Raw genomic sequence first — 22,006 nt, forward strand, 5'->3', positions numbered from 1 at the left:
TTGTTTTTCAAGACACATATCCAGGATAAATCCAGCAAACTTAGAAAGTAGCAGTGAAATAGGTCCTTGGGGATGGCATCCCATTGAGGTATCTCCTGCCATTTCAGTGAGTTGTGAAGCACTGGTTAGCAGGCGTCATGGCTCTGAGTACCTAGGACAGCACTCCTCTGCGAAGAGCCCAGGCTCCTGGAGAGGTTGAGGGTCTCTGGTATGGTTCTTGGTGGAGAGTCAGCATCCTTTACCCATCCTCCTGTGGGGCAGATCGAGGTCCCACCTGTACTTGGCTGAAAGGAAGCACATTCCCAAGCCTCCTAAAGGCACACTTGACCTTGATTTCCTCTGAGCTTCCTCACCAGATGAACTGGTGTTGTGTAAGGAGCACTGTATTGAGAGTCAGGACGATGGGTTATGTCCTTGCGAAGGCTTTTGACCTCTCCAGTCCTCAGTTTCTTTATCTGTAACATGAGTGACCTTAGCTAGATGGTCCTCAAAGAGCTCTTTACAGGTTAGAAATGCTCTGATCCTGTATTTAATGAAATGGAGAAAATATTCATGCCATATTCATTTGTGGGGAAAAAATCCTTTGCAAAACATGAGTTTGACTCTTGTAATTTTTGTTTTAAAAAACACATGTAGCAGAATGAAGGTATCTGTTCTTCCCATCCCCACTCTGCTGCTGAGCAGAGGATCTTTTAGCCATAGAATTCACTAGGATTCTTTGTCAGACAGGACTCTATTCCAAGGAATGGGAGCACTGCCATCATCCTCCTGGAATGGAGTCAGGGATGCCCCCCAGGACACTGGACCCCAATGGGCAAAGGTTCTCAGTAGCTTCAACCTGAAAGAGGACCCTGAGGGCAGAAGGGACCCTGAAGGGAGGGGAGTGGGATAGGAAGGGAAGGGACAACATTCAAGGTAGGCCCTGTGTCAACTACAATTCAACCCTGTGAGTGCTGTAAGGAATCAAAGACATATGAAGTAAAGATCCTCTACACACAAGGAAGTCACCACCCAGCTGGCATCAAAAGCCATATTGATGAAAGACGACGAGAAGGAAGAGATGCATTGTTAGCGTTGCGGGGAGCACAGTGGATTGGGGCAGGTGGCCTGGATCCTGTCTCTGGCCAATCACTGCTGGAGGGAAGCCACTCTGCATCCCTGGGCCCCAGTTTCCTCATATGGAAGTGAGGCATTAAACTCAATTTCAAAAGTACCTTCCGCTTCTGAGATTCTGGAGTGGATGGTTTGTTGAAGGAGGACTGAGCGTGGGCGCCCGGAATTGTGTCATTTGATGAATGAGTCAGACTAGGGGTGTCAGAAAAATAATGTCTTCACAATCAACACAATGGGATAGGCAATTAAGAAACACTTTGCCGATGGCTTGAGTGTCTGTTCCACTCAGAGGATACATTCCCGAAGAGGGATGGGATGACTCATCAGGCGGCTGTAACCTGATGAAACAGAGCTATCCAATTTCCTCGCTCCAATTCCAGGCAACCAAATTATCTTAATATGGTTTTCCAAAGCAGTTTCCCCAGGCAAGAGGAGGGACAGACATGAGTTTCCAGACTAAGCAGCAATTGAAAATTGACATTTTTTTATGGGAGTAAAATTATATCACATACGAGAAATGACTGAAATTTTATATGAAGTAGCATTCAAATGCAAAGGGTGTCATCATTAGTAATATCACCATTGGTTATTATTCTCATGCTGATTTAGTCAGCCTTTGAACCAGTTTTTCTTTTTTTTTTTTTTTTTTTTTTGAGCTGGTAAATCCTGGGTGACTTGGTAAGTATAGAAATTCTGGATCTGCAAAGCTGATCAAAGATGAAAATTACTGATATTTAGAAAGTACTTTCACATACAGTTATCTCAGTAGTTCTAGAGAGAGGAAATATTATTTTCCCCAGTCTGTAGTTCTGGAAGGCTCAGAGAGATTAGGTGACTTATCCAGAATAATAGAGCTCATCAGGGTTTGGGCTGGCAGTGAAACCCAGGTGGTCAAGTCCAAATCCAACTCACAGTGTTGCTGCTTCTTAAGCAAGTGAATATCCACCAATCCAGCACACCCCCTCACACATATACTCACAAACATTTACTATGCAAGATCCGTGCCCAGTGGGACAGCTGCAGGAGGGATCAGAAGCTGAGGCAGAGAAAAAACTGAAATGCCAATATATTCTGGAGATCATAGAACCGTGTCTCTTTCCCTCTTCAAATGCTGCTAAAAGCACGTAGAGTCTTTCTGGACAGCCGTCCCATGGCTCAATCTTTTAGGCTTCCCTTAGTCCCTGGACTCAGGCTGCATCTGCTCATGGTGGGCGTAGAAAGCTCCCATTCTGCTTAGATGGAGTCTCTGGGATGTCAGGCATACCCCTGCTGCCTGCATCTACCTCCTCTTCTGTCTGGTTGTTTCTGCTGAGGGTGGCTAGGGATCCTCAACTGAGATGGCCCCCCACAACAGCACTGTTGGACCTAACACACCCTGGGTTCCCGGCATCTCAGCCACTGGAGCTGCCAGTCTCAAATTACCGGAGGGGAGGGAGGGCAGGCCTGGATCTCAGGATCTCGGTTCTGCGTGCAAAGCAAGCCTGAGCTCTCCCGCCATAAGGCTGCGGCGGTGTGGGCTCCTTGTGCCCAGATCCTTCGTATTCATAGGGGGAAGCGGAAGACCACTCTGCCTGACTGAGACTTTATTATAGAGGCTCAGGAAAAAGATGAACTGGTTCCATTCCTGCATCTCCTTTTGCTGGATTTACTTTGCTGCTTCCAGACTGAGAGGTGAGAGGCTGGTGACATGTAACCCATCTTGTCTCATCTGGGGCTATTGCTTTGGTGGGAGGTGGGGCAGCGCAGGGAAGACAAAACAGATGATTCAACCGCACAGAAGTGTTCCGTGCTTCCTACTGACTCTGATCTTGGTAGGGCATGCCAGAAAAACAACTCGTCCATCCACCCAAAGCTTGTCCCTCGCCAGTGTTGGGCCATCCCCCATTTTAGACTTCAGTCCTGTGTTGTTTGTCTTGAAATACACACAACACTCTGAATGTTAATCCAGATCCCTCTTGTTGAGTAGCTGCAGAGACGGCAGATGGAAAATATGCTAAGAAGTTGTTTAATGACCTTTTTGAAGATTATTCCAATGCTCTTCGTCCAGTGGAAGATACAGATAAAGTCCTGAATGTCACCCTGCAGATTACGCTCTCTCAGATTAAGGATATGGTGAGTAACACACGGTGCTGACTCTGTGGAATGATTCTTAGAGGATAAACAACCATGCTTTCTGAAGAGAATGTCTTAACTGGGAATTTGAGAGGGAATGATAGCTCTGTAAGCAAGCTGGTGGGAGAAGAGAACGCTGGGAAAAGGAAGCTTTTACAAAACTAATTAATTTCACGAAATGTTATCTAATCCTGGTCATTAACTGTAACAGTCTTAGATAATCTAAAGAAAGATGGGGTTACATACTGTATGCAGCCATTTATATAAAATGTCCAAAATAGGTAAATCCATAGAGACAGAAAACGGCATAGAGGTTGCCAGGGTCTGTGGGGAGGAAGGGGAAAATGGCCAGTGAGTTCTTAATGATTACGGCGTTTCTTTGCGGGGGGGAGAAATGATCTTGAATTAGGCAGTGGTGATGGTTGCACAACATTGTGAATATATTGGATGCCAGTGCATTGTTCCCTTCGAAAATGATTAAAATGGTGAGTTTTAATGTGAATTTGATCTTAATTTTTTTTTTTTTGAGACGGAGTCTTGCTGTCACCTACGCTGGAGTGCAGTGGCACAATCTCTGCCCACTGCAAGCTCTGCCTCCTGAGTTCATGCCATTCTCCTGCCTCAGCCTCCTGAGTAGCTGAGACTACAGGCGCCCGCAACCACATCTGGCTAATTTTTTTTGTATTTTTAGTAGAGACGGGGTTTTACCATGTTAGCCAGGAAGGTCTCAATCTCCTGACCTCATGATTTGCCCACCTCGGCCTCCCAAAGTGCTGGGATTACAGGCATGAGCCACCGCGCCTGGCCAATCTCAATTTTTTAAAAAAGGTAGTATTTCAAGATGGCATAGCTTATTAGTGCTTATCTATGTTTAATTACACAATGTTATGAAACTTGAAAGATTTTCCTTCCGCACGTTGTTATTTCCTGACTTTTGCTTTCAAGTACATCAGTCATTGATCAATTTTCAGGAAATATAGGCAGTTGATCCATGCAAAGATATCAAGACTAAAATATTTGTCCACTTTACATTCTGAACACTAAATCTAGGAGGAAAAAAAATATGATCTTGGCAGTCAATCAAGGGGATAGAATAAATAAAGAATAAAGCTCTCACTTACTTTTTGAAAATTGATGAGTGTTTGTGAAATTCCTATTGTGAAGAACAAGTGTCCTATCAATGGAAGACATTTCAAGTGTCTGCTAGGTAAAGTGACATCTGGATTCATTGTGTAGGATGAAAGAAATCAAATTCTGACTGCTTATTTGTGGATCCGCCAAATCTGGCACGATGCCTATCTCACGTGGGACCGAGATCAGTACGATGGCCTAGACTCCATCAGGATCCCCAGTGACCTCGTGTGGAGGCCGGACATCGTCTTATATAACAAGTAAGTGCAGCTCAGAACTGAGGCTTTTCGGGCATGAACGTGTTGATTTCATAGAATTTAAACATAATGAAAAAGGAATGTTTAAAACATGCATGAAATTAAATATTAATTCATGTTCCTAGGACTTACTGAAATAACGGTCATAGAATCTTGGATCAGGAAATAATATGTCACAAAAGCTTAGAGCTGGAAGGAAACCATCCATCTACATGCCCCTTTTTCAGGTGGGAAAGTGGAGGCTGCACTAGTTTGCTAGGGCTAACTTTGCCATAACAGAGTAGCACAAATTAGGTGACTTAACAAAAACGTGTTGTCTCACAGTTCTGGAGTTGAGATGCCTGAGATGAAGGTGATGACAGCGTGGTTTCCTCTGAGGGCAGTGAGGGAGGATCTGTATCAGGCCTCTCTTCCAGCTAATGGTGGTTTGCCGGCAGTCTTTGGTGTTCCTAGCATTGTAGAAGCGTCACTCTGAGCTCTGCCTTCATCTTCACATGGCATTCTCCTGTGTGTTCCCTGTGTCCAAATTTCCCCTTTCTATAAGGACACCAGCCCTATTGGATTAGATGCCCACCCTACTCCACCCTACTTCATCTTAACCTAACTAATTACATCTTCCATGATGCTATTCTCAAATCCAGTCACATTCCGAGTGTTGGGGGCTAAGACTTCAATATGTGAATTTTTCAGGGACACAATTCAACCCTTAACAGTGACACTCACCATCCAAGATCATGTATCAATAATTAATTAAACCGGAATGGGCCATCTAGAAACTGACCTGTGGATTTGGGGCTTTGTGTGCAGTGGAGGATGAACCAGTTTACAGGATACAAAGTGACATTTTCCCAGTCTCAGAGCAAGGGGCCTTGTATAACGGGTAGGTAAGGTTTATGTTTCGCAAGCTGTAAGGTGCATATGAATCGCCCAGGGAGTTTGTTAAAATACAGATTGTGATCCCATGGGTGTGGGGCGGGCCTGTGATTCTGCATTTCTACAAGCTCCAGAAGACGTGGACACTGTGGATCCATGGGCTGCATTTTGAGAAAAATACCAGATCTCTGCTCACAGTTCAAGCTCAGTGGCCCTGCCTGTTGTTGAAAGAGCTTCTCTCTCTTTTTATTCTGGAACCCAAGTTTCTGTGGGTGGGAAAAGTTCCTCTGTGGCTCAGAACTATGTGAATGAGGGGCAGCTCAGGGGGCTCCCCTGGGTGGAGGCTTCCAGTGGGCATGGATTTCCTTTAAGGAAGCAACATGGGTGGGTTGCAGCCTGGATTTTAGTCTCACTCCTTACTCAGAGAGCTCATCTAAGGGTCATGACCTCTGGAATCATAGCCCTGTTCTTTCTGTCCATTCCCCACTCTGAGTGGCCAGAGGAATCGTCTGTATCCCTTCCCAAGGAAGATAATTGGAAGATAACATTCAAATACTGGGCTTTATTCCTCCAGTTTACCCTCCCTCCCCATGCTCACTCTCTCTGTCTCTGTCTCTCTCTCTCTCACACACACACACACACACACAGAGCAAGGAAACAAGCCACATTGTCCATTACCACGCTCTTGTCCGCAGAGTGCAGGAGAGTAATGTCTGATAATTTCATTGACACAGCAGGGTGTGAGGACTCACCCCTGTAGTCCCAGCACTTTGGGAGGCCAAGGCAGGTGGATCACCTGAGGTCAGGAGTTCGAGACCAACCTTGCTAACATGGTGAAATCCCGTCTTCACTAAAAATACAAAAATCAGCTGGGTGTGGTGGCGGGTGCCTGTAATCCCAGCTACTTGGGAGGCTGAGGCAGGAAACTCACTTAAACCCGGGAGGCAGGGGTTGCAATGAACCAAGATTGCACCACTGCACTCCAGCCTGGGGGACAAGAGTGAGACTCCATCTCAAAAAAAAAAAAAGAAAAAGAAAGATAATTTCATTGACACAGATGATCTCTTATAGCATTCTGTAAGTTCTTTTTTTTTTTTTTTAAGACGGGTTCTGGGGGCCAGGCACGGTGGCTCACGCCTGTAATCCCAGCACTTTGGGAGGCCGAGGGGGGCGGATCATGAGGTCAGGAGATCGAGACCATCCTGGCTAACATGGTGAAACCCCATCTCTACTAAAAATACAAAAAAATTAGCTGGGTGTGGTGGCGGGCGCCGGGAGGCTGAGGCAGAAGAATGGCGTGAACCCAGGAGGCAGAGCTTGCAGTGAGCAAGATCACGCCACTGTACTCCAGGCTGGGTGACAGAGCCAGACTCTGTCTCAAAAAAAAAAAAAAGACGGGGTCTCACTGCTATCGCCCATGCTAGAGTGCAGTGGTGTGATCATGGCTCACTACAGCCTCAACTTCCTGGGCTCAGGTTATTCTCCCACCTCAGCCTCCTGAGCAGCTGGGACTACAGGTGCATGCTACCATGCCCAGCTATTTTTTTTTTAATTTTTAGTAGAGATAGAGTCTCATCATATTGCCCAGGCTGGTTTCGAACTCCTGGGCTCAAGCGATCCACCCAGCTCAGCCTCCCAAAGTGTTGGGATTACAGGCACGAGCTGCTGTGCCCGGCCAGCATTCTGTAAGTTGTAAAAATTCTCTCTGGAAGTCAAACAGAACGGTGGTCCTCCTCTCCCTCCTGTTTTGATTGGCTGAGGCGGTGACCTTGTCTTACTGAAATGCTTCTTTGCAAGCTTACAAGGCACCCTAAATTAAGCTGACCCCACTGCTCCCTTATTAGAGAAGCCAGTTATGTACTCATGAGCTCACACAAGCCTACTGTGGCTTTGGTCGGTTCTGTCCTCATTCTCCCTTCCCCACTCCCCACCCCTTTACACAGAGCCTTTCACCACACTGATTTATCGTCTCCTTTTTGTTCCTCTGGTTGACTCTTTAATCATCTCTGTGCTCTTGTCATGGGCAATTCTGTTTCTGCCTCTCTCTTCTCCTTTGCCTTCTCCTTCTCAGTAAAACTTCTCAGAGTTTTGCTGTGTACAGGAACCTCTAAATGGAGCTATGGTTGGATGACATCTTCATGCCTTTAACAAATTGAAATGAAAACAGAAGAGTGTTACAGGATCAGGCAAAGAAGGGCCCTTAGTCATGGGTATTTCCCTGAGCTCAGTCCTTCTAGCTGAATCCCTGACTCTGTAGAATTTTCTGATGCCAGATACAATATCATTGCTTCTCAGAAGCAGGTACAGAACATCATAGGCAACAAAATGGGCTTCCTGAGTTGTGGCAAGAAGGAGAAATAGGGGTAGGGGGTAGGTGAGTCAGTACCGTGTGATAAAGACACTTAGGCAGGAAGATGCTTAGCATCTAGAGTCACCATTGATGCCCAAATCCATGGGGCTAGACTGGTTAGGGAGTGATCAGGAAGGAGATGGGCCTGGATGCCACTTCACAGAACAATAAAATTTGCTGATGCTTAGTTTGGAAGAGAGAAGACCTTGAAGACTTGATGATGGTTACCTTAGGCAATCAGAGAGAAAGTAAGGTGGAAAAAAGAGAAAAATGTTCCAGAAGACAAAACCCAAGATAATCAGTAGAAGCCAAAGGGAAGATAAGCTCTCCAAAAAAAAAAAAAAAAAAAAAAAAAAAGAACATTTCCCTAATAACTTCGGCAATGAATTGTCCCAAGAAATAGTGAGCTTTTTAGCAATGTAACATTTCAAGTAGATACTGGCTCTTTCAGTAAATCAGTAGAGAAATAAATGAATTGGGACTCAAAGTTCTGGTGGGAATGTTTAGTATTAGTGTATGGTTAGTATAGTGGCTGGTATAAGAGGCTACAAGGATTCCTGACATTTTTAGATTAGGTAAAATGCGGATTACAGAAATTTTAAATTTGAATTCATTATGGCAGGGTTTTCATGGTCAGGTTTTTTTTTTTTTTTTTTGGCAGGGGTAGTGGCAGTGGTTTTCTCTGTCACCTAGGCTAGAGTACCCTGGTGTGATCGTAGCTTACTGCAGCCTTGACCTCCTGGACTCAAGTTGAGACAGTATTCTCCTCAATAGGGTCTGGAGACAGGGAGCCTTCACTTCAGCTTCCAGTTGGTCACAGATCAAGTCTTCATTGCATGAGGTGTAACTTCACTTCAGCCTCTGATTGGTTGTAGGTCGCATCTTCATTTGCGTAGGGTGTAACTTCACTTCCACCTCCAATTGATTGTGGGCCAAGTTTTTATTTACATAGGGTGCAACTAATGGGAAACGTCTAGAGGGTACTTAAACCCCAGAAGATTTTGTAACCAGTGGTCTTGAGCTGCCTACTCGAGCCCACACCCACTCTGTGGAGTGTAGTTTCACTTCAATAAATCTGAGCATTTATTGTTTCTTTTATTGTTCTGTACTTTCTTGCTTTATTTGTGCATTTTGTCCAATTCTTTGTTCAAAATGTCAAGAACGTGGACGACCTGTAGTCGAGACCCTCCATGGGTAACAAAGTGATCCTCTCACTTCAGTCTCCTGAGTAGCTGGGACTACAGGTATGCACTACCACACACAGCTAATTTTTACAAAAATTTTTATAGAGATGAGATCTCACTGTATTGCCTGTTGCCCAGGCTGGTCTTGAATTCCTGGGCTCAAGCAATCTTCTTGCCTTGGCCTTCTAAAGTGCTGGGATTACAGGCACAAGCCACCATGCCTGGCCCCAGTGGTTGGATTTTAATGAGCAGTTTTAATGGTTGGATTTTAGACCTGGTGAGGAACTGGGTGCCCTATTGTATTCAAAAGAATTTGTCTAGAATTTAGCTTTAAGGCCAGCTTATGTATCTATCCTTAGCCTTATAAGGTGATTTAGAGAATGGCAAGACTTCCAGAAGAGACTGGAAATAAAGGAGGGGGAGGAGAAACAGGTTTGGAAAAATGAGGATGAATTTGATGTTCAGTTTGGGGAACCAAAGAAACATCCTCACGGAAATGTCCAATAGTGAGATTGCAAAGGCAAATCTGAAACCTGGAGAAATGGTCAGGGCTAATAGAGACGCCAAAAGCCCTTAAAGTCCTATAGAACTACTCATGGAAGGAAAGAAAATGGCTGAGGATAAAGTTGAAAAAACCTCTACATTTAAGGAATTTACAGAGGAAACTTAGAATTAGTGGTTAAAGGGAGAGAAGGAGAAGCGAGAGAGTCATATCATGAAAACCAAGGGAAGAGAGGATGTCTAGGAATAACCCGTAATCCCAATGTTTGGGAAGAGTTGAAGAAGATGAAGACTTAGGAGAAGTCTTGAGATTTGCCTAGTTGTACTTGTCAGAAAGACATCAAAAAGCAGGAGTCAATAAATAAAAGCAAGAGGAAACAGGACAACAGCAGGTATCAGTTACTTTCGAAAGCAGTGTGTGGAAGGAGATAAGAGAGGTAGAAGGGCCAGGGAGAAAAGGAGTTTGGCAGGAGAGACTCGCGAACAGAGTTGGAAAGTGGCTAGAGGTGCCAGAGAGAAGAAGAGGGACCAAGGGAGGCAAAATCCTGAAGGAGGCATGGGAGGAGAGGACTCACACGACCAGAAGGGAAGTTAGCCAGGAAGAGAGAGAGGGTAACTTCTTTTTGACATGGAAAGGAAGGAAAAGTGAATATGTGAAAGAGACATTGGAGATGGAACGAAGAAGGGATCCTGGGACTGAGTAAGCAGACAAGTCTACACTGAGGTTCCAGGCACTCTGGGGACTGAAAACACTGGGCGACTCTCCCTGCTCCCTCATTCACCGGCCTGCTCCTCTCCAGTTCCCAGGAATGGGCTTCTTACAGCCAAGGCTGGGAAAGTCATTTTTGCTCAATTGCAAAACAGCTAAAGTTAGCTCAGTCTTTGATCAGATACAGAAGAGGAGTGAGGCAACAGAGTGAGATGCCATCTCAAGAAAAAAAAGAAAAAAAAAAGACATTAGATTTAGGTTTTTGGTAGTTTGCTACAGCAGCAATAGAAATTAATATATATAGTTTGTTTAATATAAAAATTAAAAAGAAGCCTTAAGGTATTATAATGCCCACTTTTACAGGTGAGTGACAGAGATATAACTCACCTAAGGTTATGAAACCTGAATCAGGTTCTGAACTCAAATCTCCATGATATTTTTATGAGAAGTAAATAAGAATTTTAAGACCCAGTCTCTGACCTCAAGGAACAATCTAATAAGCTATATATGTAAAAACTATAATGCAAGATAAAAATGCAAGTCCCTTATAACACAGAAGTGAAGTGCTGTGGTCCTTCAAGGATGGAAAGATATCTGACTGGAGAGGCAGGGAAGGCTTCACAGAGGTGGCCTCTGAGCAGAGTCTTGAAGGATGTGTTAGACTGCTACATGCGGAAGAGGGGGACTATTATGAGTTGAAGAAAGAGTTTGAGTAAGAGAAACTCACAGGGTTTGTTGGGATTTCAGCCTTGATTGGTGGAGTAGGAGTGAAGGAGACCAGCAGAAGGCACACAGCTAGAAAGCGAGGTGGGAATAGATCATGGAATATCTAGAACACTAAACTGAGGAGGTGCAGAAGTATTGTTTGGGCTATAGGAAGCCACTGCAAGTTTTGAGCTGTGATATGATCAAAAATCTAGGGAGACAAACAATAAGATATTGGTCATGAAGTGATTAAATAATAATGTCTTGGCTGGGCGCAGTGGCTTGTACTGGTAATCCCAGCACTTTGGGGAGGATCGTATGAGGCCAGGAGCTCAATATCAGCCTTGGCAACATAGTGAGACATCGTCTCTACAAAAAAAATATATTTTTAATATAATGTATTTAAATTACTCAAGGCCGGTGTGGTGGCTCACACCTGTGATCCCAGCACTTTGGGAGGCCCAGGCAGGTGGATTACCTGAGGTCAGGAGTTTGGGATCAGCCTGGTAAAAATGGTGAAACACTGTTTCTACTAAAAATACAAAAATTAGTTGGGCATGGTGGTGCATGCCTATAATTCCAGCACCTCGGGAGGCTGGGGCAGGAGAATTGCTTAAACCTGGGAGGTGGAGGTTGCAGTGAACCAAGATTGTGCCACTGCACTAAAGCCTGGGCAACAGGGTGATACTCCATCTCAAAAAACAAAAAAACAAACAAACAAACAAACAAACAAAAAATGGCCAGGCACGGTGGCTCATGCCTGTAATCCCAGCACTCTGGGAGGTTGAGGCGGGTGGATCACCTGAGGTCAGGAGTTCAAGACCAACCTGGCCAACATGGCGAAACCCTGTCTCTACTAAAAGTACAAAAATTAGCCAGGCGTGGTGGCTGCCACCTGTAATCCCAGCTACTCAGGAGGCTAAGGCAGGAGAATCGCTTGAACCCAGGAGGCAGATGTTGCAGTTAACTGAGATGGCGCCACTGTACTCCAGCCTGGGTGACAAGAGTGAGACTCCATCTCAAACAAACAACAACAACAACAAAAACAAAAAAACCCACAACCTACTCCAAAGTAGCTGGGGTGATGTTTTTGGTCAACAGGTTCCCTTGCCCTTTGGCTTGGGGTTGGGTTTGGCCGATGTGGAGCACCAGTGGGCAACTGCAGGGAGAAGAGAGAGTGAGGTTAGCGTATGGATTCCCTCGCTCTTTTCCTGGGAGGTTATCTTTGGCTGGATGTGTCCCCGAAAGAAAGTCATCAATCCTATCATGGTGACCCTCTTCATGCAAATCTTTCCTTCCAGGTTCTGGTAACTGCACTTTCTCCTCACCTCTTCATGTCCAGGAATGGTTTCTCTGCATTGTATCCATACCTTTGTGAACAGTCCCTTTCTTAAACTCTCCTCAGGTTATCTAATTGGAGTAGGCCATCTATTTCCTACAGGGATCCTGCCCAATGCAATTGTCCTAGCCCCAAACAGATTCTCTCTGATCCCCAGATCTCTCCTCTTGCACTAAGGAAGTAGGATGGGTGAGCAGTGTTCTCAGTCCACGTCTAGTTCTCACTTCTCAGATAGCTAACTGTACACATTTCTCACTGTTACAGGAGGAAGCTTCACACATTTTCAAAAAATTCATTTTGTTATCTTCACAAACACTCACATTAAAGTTCCTCTGGGGTATGGAGTGAACTCAGTCAGACCATTAAAGTTAATATTGTGGCACCCAATTTCTAATGAGTGGAAAAAATAAAAACCTTAAAAACATGCCTGTTCTTTAAAAAATATATATAGACATACATTATTTTATTTTTTGTTGTTGTTATTGTTGTTGAGATGGAGTCTCACTCTGTCACCCAGGCTGGAGTGCAGTGGTGCGATCTCAACTCACTACAACCTCTGCCCCCTGGGTTCAAGTGATTCTCTTGCCTCAGCCTCCCGAGTAGCTGGGACTACGGGCACGTGGCACCACGCCTGGCTAATTTTTGTATTTTTTTAGTAGAGATGGGGTTTTGCCATGTCAGCCAGGCAGGTCTCGGACTCCTGGTCTCAAGTGATCTGCCCTCCTCGGCCTCCCAAAGTGCTGGAATTACAGGTGTGAGCCACCACGCCCAGCCAATATATTTTTTATTTTAATAGCTTTTGAGGTACAAGTATTTTTTAGTTACATGGATGAATTGTATAGTGGTGAAATCTGAGATTTTAGTGTGCTTGTCACCAAGTAGTGTACACTGCGCCCAATATGTAGTTTTTTATCCCTTACCTCCCTTCAAAAACATGCCTGTTCTGACCCAGCACATCCTTTTTCACCAATTTAACTTAAGGAAAGGGTCAGTGGATAAATGTAAAGACTCAGCTACACAGATGTCCACTGCAGCATTGCTTATAAATACAAAAACTGGAACCAACCATAATGTGAAGCCTCAGTAGATTGGTTAAATAACTGTGGTGTATCTAATATAGTGGAATATAATAGAATGCTATTTAGACATGAAAAGAATGTTGTAGAAGAGTATGAACAGGTGACCACGTATTTTTAAAAATTTTGTCTCATCTTTTTTTTTTCCTTTTCTTTTTTTGCAAGTTAACTTTAAATTTGGGGTTAATTTTTAGATTTATAGAAAAGTTGCAAAGATAGTGCAGAATTCCCTTATACCCTTCACCCAGTTCCCCCTAATGTTACCTCTTACATAACCATAATATACTTCCCAAAATTAATACAGTGTTATTGACTAAACTACTTTATTCAGATTTCACCAGTTTTTCCATGAATGTACTTTTTCTGTTCCAGGATCCAATCCAGAATACCACACCATATTTAGCCAAAATATACTTTGCGGGGAAAAAATTGTAAGGAAGACTACAAAAATATGCATCCAAATGTTAACAGAAATGTACCAATTAAGGCTCTTTGGTTGTAAGCATCAGAAACTGACTTTGGCAACCTTGTGAAATAGGAATTTATTAGAAGGATGTGGCACATCTCATTGAATTAAAGGAAAAAGTAAACAACCAGCTCTTGGAAAGGACAGAACCAAGGCTGCTCTAACGTTCAAGACAGGAGGGACTGTCTGTTTTTTTCTGAACAGGGAGCCATCACTAGGGTGATGCTTTTGGCCTCTGGATCACTCTGCTTAAGATCTAAACTCTGGAGAGGGTGAATCTGTTGGACCAAGCCTGGGCCACCCAGCTGGCCTTTGGCCAGGGACACTGGGGCACCTTGACCAACACTTCCTCTGCCTTGCAATGGCAATGGAGAAAGAGTAATTCCCTAGAGAAAAATAGAAATTCTGTACCCCAAAATACAAGGGATAAATATTGATAAAGCAAAATAAGATATATCTGGAATAAGTGACTATCTCTAAAGTTATGGGTGAATGACTTTTTTTTCTCTGAGTTTTCCAAATGTTACAAATAAACATGTACAGCTTTTATAATAGCAATAAAAGCTTATTTTAATATTCTAGTACCTAAAGTTAACAAATCGAGTAAGCAGATTTTAGTATTGACAGGCTTACTTTTTGTCTGTGTGTTCAAATCATTACACCTGGACCAAGAAAGTGGCACTGGGAATAGACAGGAAGGGATAGAGAGCAGAGATGCTTTAAAGGAAGAATCCAAGAGAACTTGGCCCTGACTAGTTACAGGAGATGGAGGAGAAGGACAATTTAGAGTTGATCCCAGACTTCCGAGCCACAGTGACAGGGAAAATGGTGGTCCATTGCCAAAACACTGAAGTGATGGGCACAGTGAGCTGTCTAGGGTAAGGAAGGTGGCAAGTTCTCCTAGCATGCGGCTTTCATTTTCCTCATCTGACCTTCAGGGCTGATGATGAATCTTCAGAGCCTGTGAACACCAATGTGGTCCTGCGGTATGATGGGCTGATCACCTGGGATGCACCGGCCATCACCAAAAGCTCCTGTGTGGTGGATGTCACCTACTTCCCTTTTGACAACCAGCAGTGCAACCTGACTTTTGGTTCCTGGACCTACAATGGCAATCAGGTGGACATATTCAATGCCTTGGACAGCGGAGATCTCTCTGACTTCATTGAAGATGTGGAATGGGAGGTCCACGGCATGCCTGCTGTGAAGAATGTGATCTCCTATGGCTGCTGCTCTGAGCCTTACCCGGATGTCACATTCATCCTCCTTCTGAAGAGGAGGTCCTCGTTCTATATCGTCAACCTCCTCATCCCATGTGTCCTCATATCTTTTCTGGCTCCTCTGAGTTTTTATCTCCCAGCAGCCTCCGGAGAAAAGGTCTCCCTGGGAGTGACCATCCTGTTGGCCATGACTGTATTTCAGCTAATGGTGGCAGAAATCATGCCGGCCTCAGAAAATGTGCCCCTGATAGGTGAGTTCAAGTGCCTTCCACTTCAAGCCCAGCTTTGTAGTGCCTGGGGTCATGCCTTTAAGGTTGTGTGTGTGCCTTTAAACTTGAAAAAATGGAGCCAATTTTGACTCAATACAGACTGTCTCAAATTTTTCTGGTGGTTGCAGTTAGCATCTTTCAATATAGATAAGCCTTTTGGAATCAAAACTGGTCTTATGGTCTCTGGGTTTGCACAAAAGAGCAATGAAAGGCATTATGCTTTAGAGCAGTAGTTCTCAAAGTGGTGGTCCCCAGATGTACAGCATCGGCATCACCTGGGAACTTATAGAAACGCAAAACCTCAGGGCCCACCCAAAGCCTACTGAATCAGAAGTTCTGGAGATAAGGCCCTGGCATCCTGTTTTAACAAGCCTTCTGGGTGATTCTGATGCATTTTCTGTTGAAGTCTGAAATCCACTGACCCAGAGGTTAAGACCTGATTTTGAAGTCAAAGAAAACTGCATTTGAACGCTGACTTCACTGTTCACTCCTTGATCAAACTTAGGCAAGTTACTTGTTCTCTTAGTCTCTGCTTTATCATCTGGAAAATTTGTGCGATTGCTTCCTTCTGTGTCATTGCTTAGTGCACACCCTGGCATATGGTAAGTACTGAGTAAACAGTGACTACTGTTATCATTTCATGTGACAAGGGCTTTCTTCTTGGGAAGAGTGGCAAACATGGCAGAAAGATGTGCTTTTTAAGCCTGACGTCTACCCTTAGCAGAAAAACCTCATCTTTACTGGGTATAATAGCAGTGGGAGAGTGTATTAAAATGCAAGTTCCTACACCCACAGAGTTTGATTTAGCAACTTTGCCAAGATTTGGGAATCTGAGGTGATTCCAAAGCAGACTGCATTTTCAAAAATCTGCAATAATGAAATGTCCCTCCAAGGGTTGGAGTGCAGACTGAGGATACCACCCCTGCCTCCCCCATCCTTGCCTAGCTTGTTCTGAGGGCTTTCCTATCCCCTTTAACATCTACTTTCTGCCTCCAAGGATACCCTTGAGATCCAACACCTCCATATCAAGGACTTGCTGCTGTAACAGATGCTTACCAGAATCAAGCTAGACCTAAGTTTGAGTTCCTTAAAGTAAGCAATAATGAGAAATTTTAGAACACCAACGAACTTAGAGTCCAATATCAAGAGATGTTGCCTTGCCCTTTTACTCTTTACTGAGTCCAATTACCCAGTATTGAGATGATACTACAGTGGCTTCTCCATTTGGAGATATCTTCCTTTTTATGTCTCTCTTTGCAAAATACATACACACACACACACACACACACACACACACCCCTCTTTTTCAGAGTTAAACACAGAAGGCTTTTCCCCCTCTAATAAAAAGGAGATGTATTGGCATTTTATTACCTCTCCTGAGGCAGAAATGATTGGCAGTGATGACAGCCGATCATAGCCCTGTTTGAGGAAAGATCATGGGGCAGTCCCATTCTCTTCTTGGGTAGTGACATTATATAGCAAGCTGGCATAATTTCTAAAGACAGATATCTCACAGGAATTGCTTGTTCTGTTTTTATGATAATATGAAATTTATCTTTTTAAAATTAAATTAAATTTGTATTTTTACATTTTATTTTAATTTATTTTTATTATTTAAAAATGAAGGCTGGGCTTGGTAGCTCACGCCTGTAATCCTAGCACTTTGGGAGGCCGAGGCAGGCAGATCACCTGAGGTCAGGAGTTCAAGACCAGCCTGGCCAACATGGTGAGACCCCATCTCTATAAAAAGAATTAGCTGGGCATGGTGGTGCATGCCTGTAATCCCAGCTACTTGGGAGGCTGAGACAGGAGAATCACTTGAACACAGGAAGTGAAGGTTGCAGTGAGCCAAGATTGCACCACTGCACTCCAACCTCGGGACAGTGTGAGACTTTGTCTCAAAAAAAAAAAGGAAAAAAATAAGAAAGATAGGGTCTCACTGTGTTGGCTAGGCTGGTCTTGAACTCCTGGGCTCAAGTGATCCTCCCACTGCGGCCTCCCAAAGTGCTGGGATTACAGGTGTGAGCCACTGCAACTGGCTGAAATTTATCTTTTTAGGAAAAGTGCACACAGATCTTGAGAACATTTATTTAACAATTATAATTTGTTATTCATAGTACCCATGGAGTGTGCTCACAATATTATAGAAGTATGTTTAAGTTTTCTGCATCAAATGTAGCCCTTGATATAGGTTTCTGGCCCATGGCCTTTACCATTTTAAGAAAGGTCTCATATATTAACTCAGAGTTTTTGACAAATAATAAATAGATGATAAACATTATCAAATACTTTGTCTTCATCTATTAAGATAATCATGTGAGTTTTCTTTTACTCATCAATGTCGTGAATTACATCAGTAAGTTTTCTGATGCTGAACTCTTTTGTATAACTGGACCAAACTCCTTTCTTATGATACATTATCCTTTTAAGACACTGTTGGATTCAGTTAGCTAATATTTTGTAGAGCTTTCTCAAGTATGTCGATTAGTGAAATGGCTTTAATATTTCTTTTCTTGTCACTTTTGGAATTAAGGTCAAATCGACTTCACAAAATGAACTGGGCAGTTTTCCCTCTTTTTCTATTTCTGGAACAAGTTGCATAAGATGGGAACTATTTGTTCCTTGAAAGTTTGGTAAAACTCACCTATAAATTATTTTTGGTCCTGGAACCTTTGGTAGGGGGATGGTATTTGATTGATTCCCATTTCTATTAAAGTGTTCTTTATTCTTGCACTAATTTTGACATCTAACATTTTTCCAGCAGTTTCATCTAGATTATCAAATATGTTATTATACAGCTATTTTTATTTTTTGAGACATAGTCTAGCTCTGTTGCCCAGACTGGAGTGCAGTGGCATAATCTCGGCTCACTGCAACCTCTGCCTCCTGGACTCAAGTGATTCTCCTGCCTCAGCCTCCCGAGTAGCTGGGATTACAGGCACGTGCCACCACACCCAGCTAATGTTTTTTATGTTTTTAGTAGAGACGGGTTTCACCATGTTGGCCAGGCTGGTCTCCAACTCCTGACCTCAAGTGATCCACCCACCTCGGCCTCCCAAAGTGCTGGGATTACAGGTGTGAGCCACCGCGCCCGACTATACGGTTATTTATAATATTATACTATTTTATAAGTCTTTTCCATCTTCTCTCTCTCTCTTTCCCTTTCTCTATTTCTCTCTCTATCCTGTAAGTGGTCTTATCAAAGGTTTATTAATTTTATTACTCTTTTCAAAAGTTTGCTTTTGGTTTTATTCATCTTCTTGGCTTTTTGTTCTATATTTCATAAATTTGTAGCTTTATCTTAATTGTTTCCTTCCTTAATTTCACTTTTTCATCAACATGTGCTTTATATAATCACATTTTGAAGACTAATAGGGATACAGTCTCCTTTCTTACCCAATAGCAATTGGCTTTCATATTAATGAGGTCTGAAGACAAATTCTGAGAACTGGTCAAGTTCATTAATTGTTTGTTCTTTGAGTGTGGAAAAATTTTTCACCTCATGATCTCAGCAAACATTTCCAAACTTTTTAATTTTGAGCCAGGAACAGTGCTGAGAACTTCACATGTATCATCTCAATTACGCCTCTTCATATTCCTGCGAGTTAGATATTATTATTACACCCACCACTTTACAGAGTAGGAAACTGAGGCTTAGCAGGATTATATGCCTTGCTGAAAGCCGAAAGTCTAGGGAGTGATAAAGCTGGGATTTGAATCCAGGAAGTCAGATTCAAAAGTCTATACTATAGCCCGGCGTGGTGGCTCACGCCTATTATCCTAGCATTTTGGGAGGCCGGGGTAGGTAGATCACTCGAGGTCAGGAGTTCGAGACCAGCCTGGCCAAGATGGCGAAACCCTCTCTCTACTAAAAATACAAAAATTAGCTGGGCGTAGTGGTGGGCGCCTGTAATCCCAGCTACTTGGGAGGCTGAGGCAGGAGAATCGCTTGAACCTGGGAGCCAGAGGTTGCAGTGAGCTGAGATTGCACCACTGCACTCCAGCGTGGGCGACAGAGCGAGACTCTATCTCAAAAAAAAAAAAAAAAAAGTTTATACTAGTAACCACTAGGGTATAACACCTCCTTAGAAAGGGTGTTTGATTCTTTTTAAGCCAAATACAGTCATGTGCCTCATAACAATGTTTTGGTAAATGACAGACCGTGTATACAACAATGGTCCCATAAGATTATAATGTCAATTTTTCTTTATCTTTTCTATGTTTAGATATGTTTAGATACACAAATATTTACCATTTGATAATCATGTGTACAATTGCCTGCGGTATTCAATACAGTAACATGCTGCACGGGTTTGTAGCCTAGAAGCAACAGGCTATACCGTTCAACCTAGGTTTGTAGAAGGCTAGACCATCTAGGTTTGTGTACGTACACTCTATGATGTTCACACAACAGCAAAATCACCTAATGACTAATACCTTTCTCAGAATGTATCCCTGTTGTTAAGTGGCTCGTGGCTGTATGAGGACCATTTTAAAGCAAATTCAGTTACTGTTGCTATTTTAATTCCAGGTAAATACTACATAGCCACGATGGCCCTGATCACAGCCTCCACTGCCTTGACCATCATGGTGATGAATATCCACTTCTGTGGGGCTGAGGCCCGGCCGGTGCCACACTGGGCCAGGGTGGTCATCCTGAAATACATGTCCAGGGTCTTGTTTGTCTATGATGTGGGTGAAAGCTGCCTCAGCCTGCACCACGGTAGAGAGCGAGACCACCTCACGAAAGTTTATAGCAAACTCCCAGAGTCTAACCTGAAAATAGCCAGGAACAAAGACCTTTCCAGAAAGAAGGACATGAACAAACGCTTAAAGAACGACCTGGGCTGCCAGGGTAAGAACCCTCAGGAGGCCGAGAGTTACTGTGCACAGTACAAAGTGCTGACGAGGAATATTGAGTACATCGCCAAGTGCCTCAAAGACCACAAGGCCACCAATTCCAAGGGGAGTGAGTGGAAGAAGGTGGCGAAAGTCATAGACCGATTCTTCATGTGGATTTTTTTCATTATGGTGTTTGTGATGACTATTTTGATCACAGCAAGAGCGGATTAGTCACAGATATTGGCTTTGCTATCTGGGTAGAAATTAATACAATTCCCTGTGATCTATTCCAATGTTCTTCCAAGATTTTTGTTCATCTATAATTTAGGGGTTATGTTGTCTGTGCTTTTTATTTTTAGCTTCAAATCAATGTCGAAGCTATCTGCTCTGTTAAATTAAGCAAAAGATCCAAAATTTCAAGGGTAGGAAGATGGAAGAAATAGGGAAAGAGCCCTTTTATAGCCCATCATAGTGGTGGGTGACTGACCTCTAGTTTATATAATTACTTACCTCCTTGGCAGTACAGATAACAAAATACACTTTACTGGTAAAATTTAAAACAAAAAAGGCAAAACAAACCAAACTCATTTTCCCCTTAGTTCCCATTAAAACATGCTTTTGAAAAAGGAAATAGTCATATATATATCAGTATGATTTAAGTCTCAATGGTACCTTATTCAGGCATAGTGCATTTGAAGTCATATCTCAAATAGTGGAATAAAAGGTTTTGTCCCATGTAAAGAAAGTCTAAGCATCAGCTGTTTAACGGGGAAAAGAGCTTTCTTCATAATGGTGATGTCGTATATGTTGGTTATGTTTTATATAAACCCAAAAGATGAAGTCATTCCTGCATTTACCCTTGATTAAAATACGATAGATGAAGTTGTTCCTGCATTTAGTCTTGTATTAAAATAAGGTGATTAGCAAGCTGGGCTCATCCATTCATTCATTGAATTTTTCACCAAACATGGATTATGTTTTTCCTACATGTAATAAAAGCGACATGATTCACATTTCCATTGGGTGTCACAGCAATTCTTATGCACAAGCCTGATCACTTTGATCCTCACAATGACTCTGTGAGTTGGGGAGGCGAGTGCTACTATTCTTTCTCAGAGAAAGAAACTGTGGCTTAAAAGGTGGGTGTAAGTGACCTGCCTCCTTAACATCCAACACGGTGTAAGTGGAGCTGGGACTCCCCCCTCAGCACTGGGACTCGGAGTTGGGCTACATCTGCTAAAGCCACCCTGCTTTTGGCCATGACAAATTATGATTTAGCATAGGAGAGACTGAGAGATTCTTGTTCTTAATTCTGAACTTTCTGCCCTAATTTACTTCCTACATGTCTCAACTTCTTTCCTACTTTCAATAAAATGTGACTTCAAATCCACCCCCCATTCCCACCTAGATTAAAATGATCCAAGGCTGGGTGCAGTGGCTCACATCTATAATCCTGTTTTTCTGTTTTGTTTGTTTGTTTGTTTGAGACGGAGTCTCACTCTGTCACCCAGACTGGAGTGCAGTGGCACGATCTTAGCTCACTGCAATCTCTGCCTCCCAGGTTTAGGCAATTATCTTGCTTCAGCCTCCCTAGTAGCTGGGACTACAGGCGTGTGCCACCACACCCGGCTAATTTTTTTGGTATTTTTTGTAGAGACGGGGTTTTGCCATGTTGGCCAGGCTGGTATGGAACTCCTGGCCTCAAGTGATCTGCCCACCTTGGCCTCCCAAAGTGCTGGGATTACAGGCATGACACTGTGCCCAGCCCTATAGTCTCAATATTTTGGGAGACTGAGGTGGAAGATTGCCTGAGCCCAGGAGTTCCAGAGCAGCCTGGGCAACATGCAGAGAACCTGTCT

At 43.3% G+C, this 22,006-nt stretch overlaps 1 protein-coding gene across 1 annotated transcript; it reads left to right on the forward strand.

Annotated features, from left to right (window-relative positions):
- The first annotated feature begins 2,564 nt into the window (after window positions 1-2,564).
- CHRNA9 (cholinergic receptor nicotinic alpha 9 subunit) lies at window positions 2,565-21,164 on the forward strand. The gene is made up of 5 exons (XM_002832850.6): window positions 2,565-2,784; window positions 3,080-3,225; window positions 4,462-4,616; window positions 14,755-15,287; window positions 19,837-21,164. The coding sequence occupies exons 1-5, from the start codon at window positions 2,721-2,723 to the stop codon at window positions 20,376-20,378; spliced, it is 1,440 nt and encodes a 479-aa protein (XP_002832896.4). The 5' UTR covers window positions 2,565-2,720; the 3' UTR covers window positions 20,379-21,164.
- The last annotated feature ends 842 nt before the right edge of the window (window positions 21,165-22,006 follow it).

This window comes from Pongo abelii, chromosome 3, assembly GCF_028885655.2.
Source record: "Pongo abelii isolate AG06213 chromosome 3, NHGRI_mPonAbe1-v2.0_pri, whole genome shotgun sequence".
NCBI classification, from domain to species: domain Eukaryota; kingdom Metazoa; phylum Chordata; class Mammalia; order Primates; family Hominidae; genus Pongo; species Pongo abelii.

Bases quoted from the DNA above. Each gene is read 5' to 3' on its own strand.
- CHRNA9 (XM_002832850.6), top strand. From the start codon at position 2,721: ATGAACTGGTTCCATTCCTGCATCTCCTTTTGCTGGATTTACTTTGCT. The intron at 2,785-3,079 runs GTGAGAGGCTGG...CTTGTTGAGTAG, and splicing joins TGCTGCTTCCAGACTGAGAG to CTGCAGAGACGGCAGATGGA. The intron at 3,226-4,461 runs GTGAGTAACACA...TTCATTGTGTAG, and splicing joins TCTCTCAGATTAAGGATATG to GATGAAAGAAATCAAATTCT.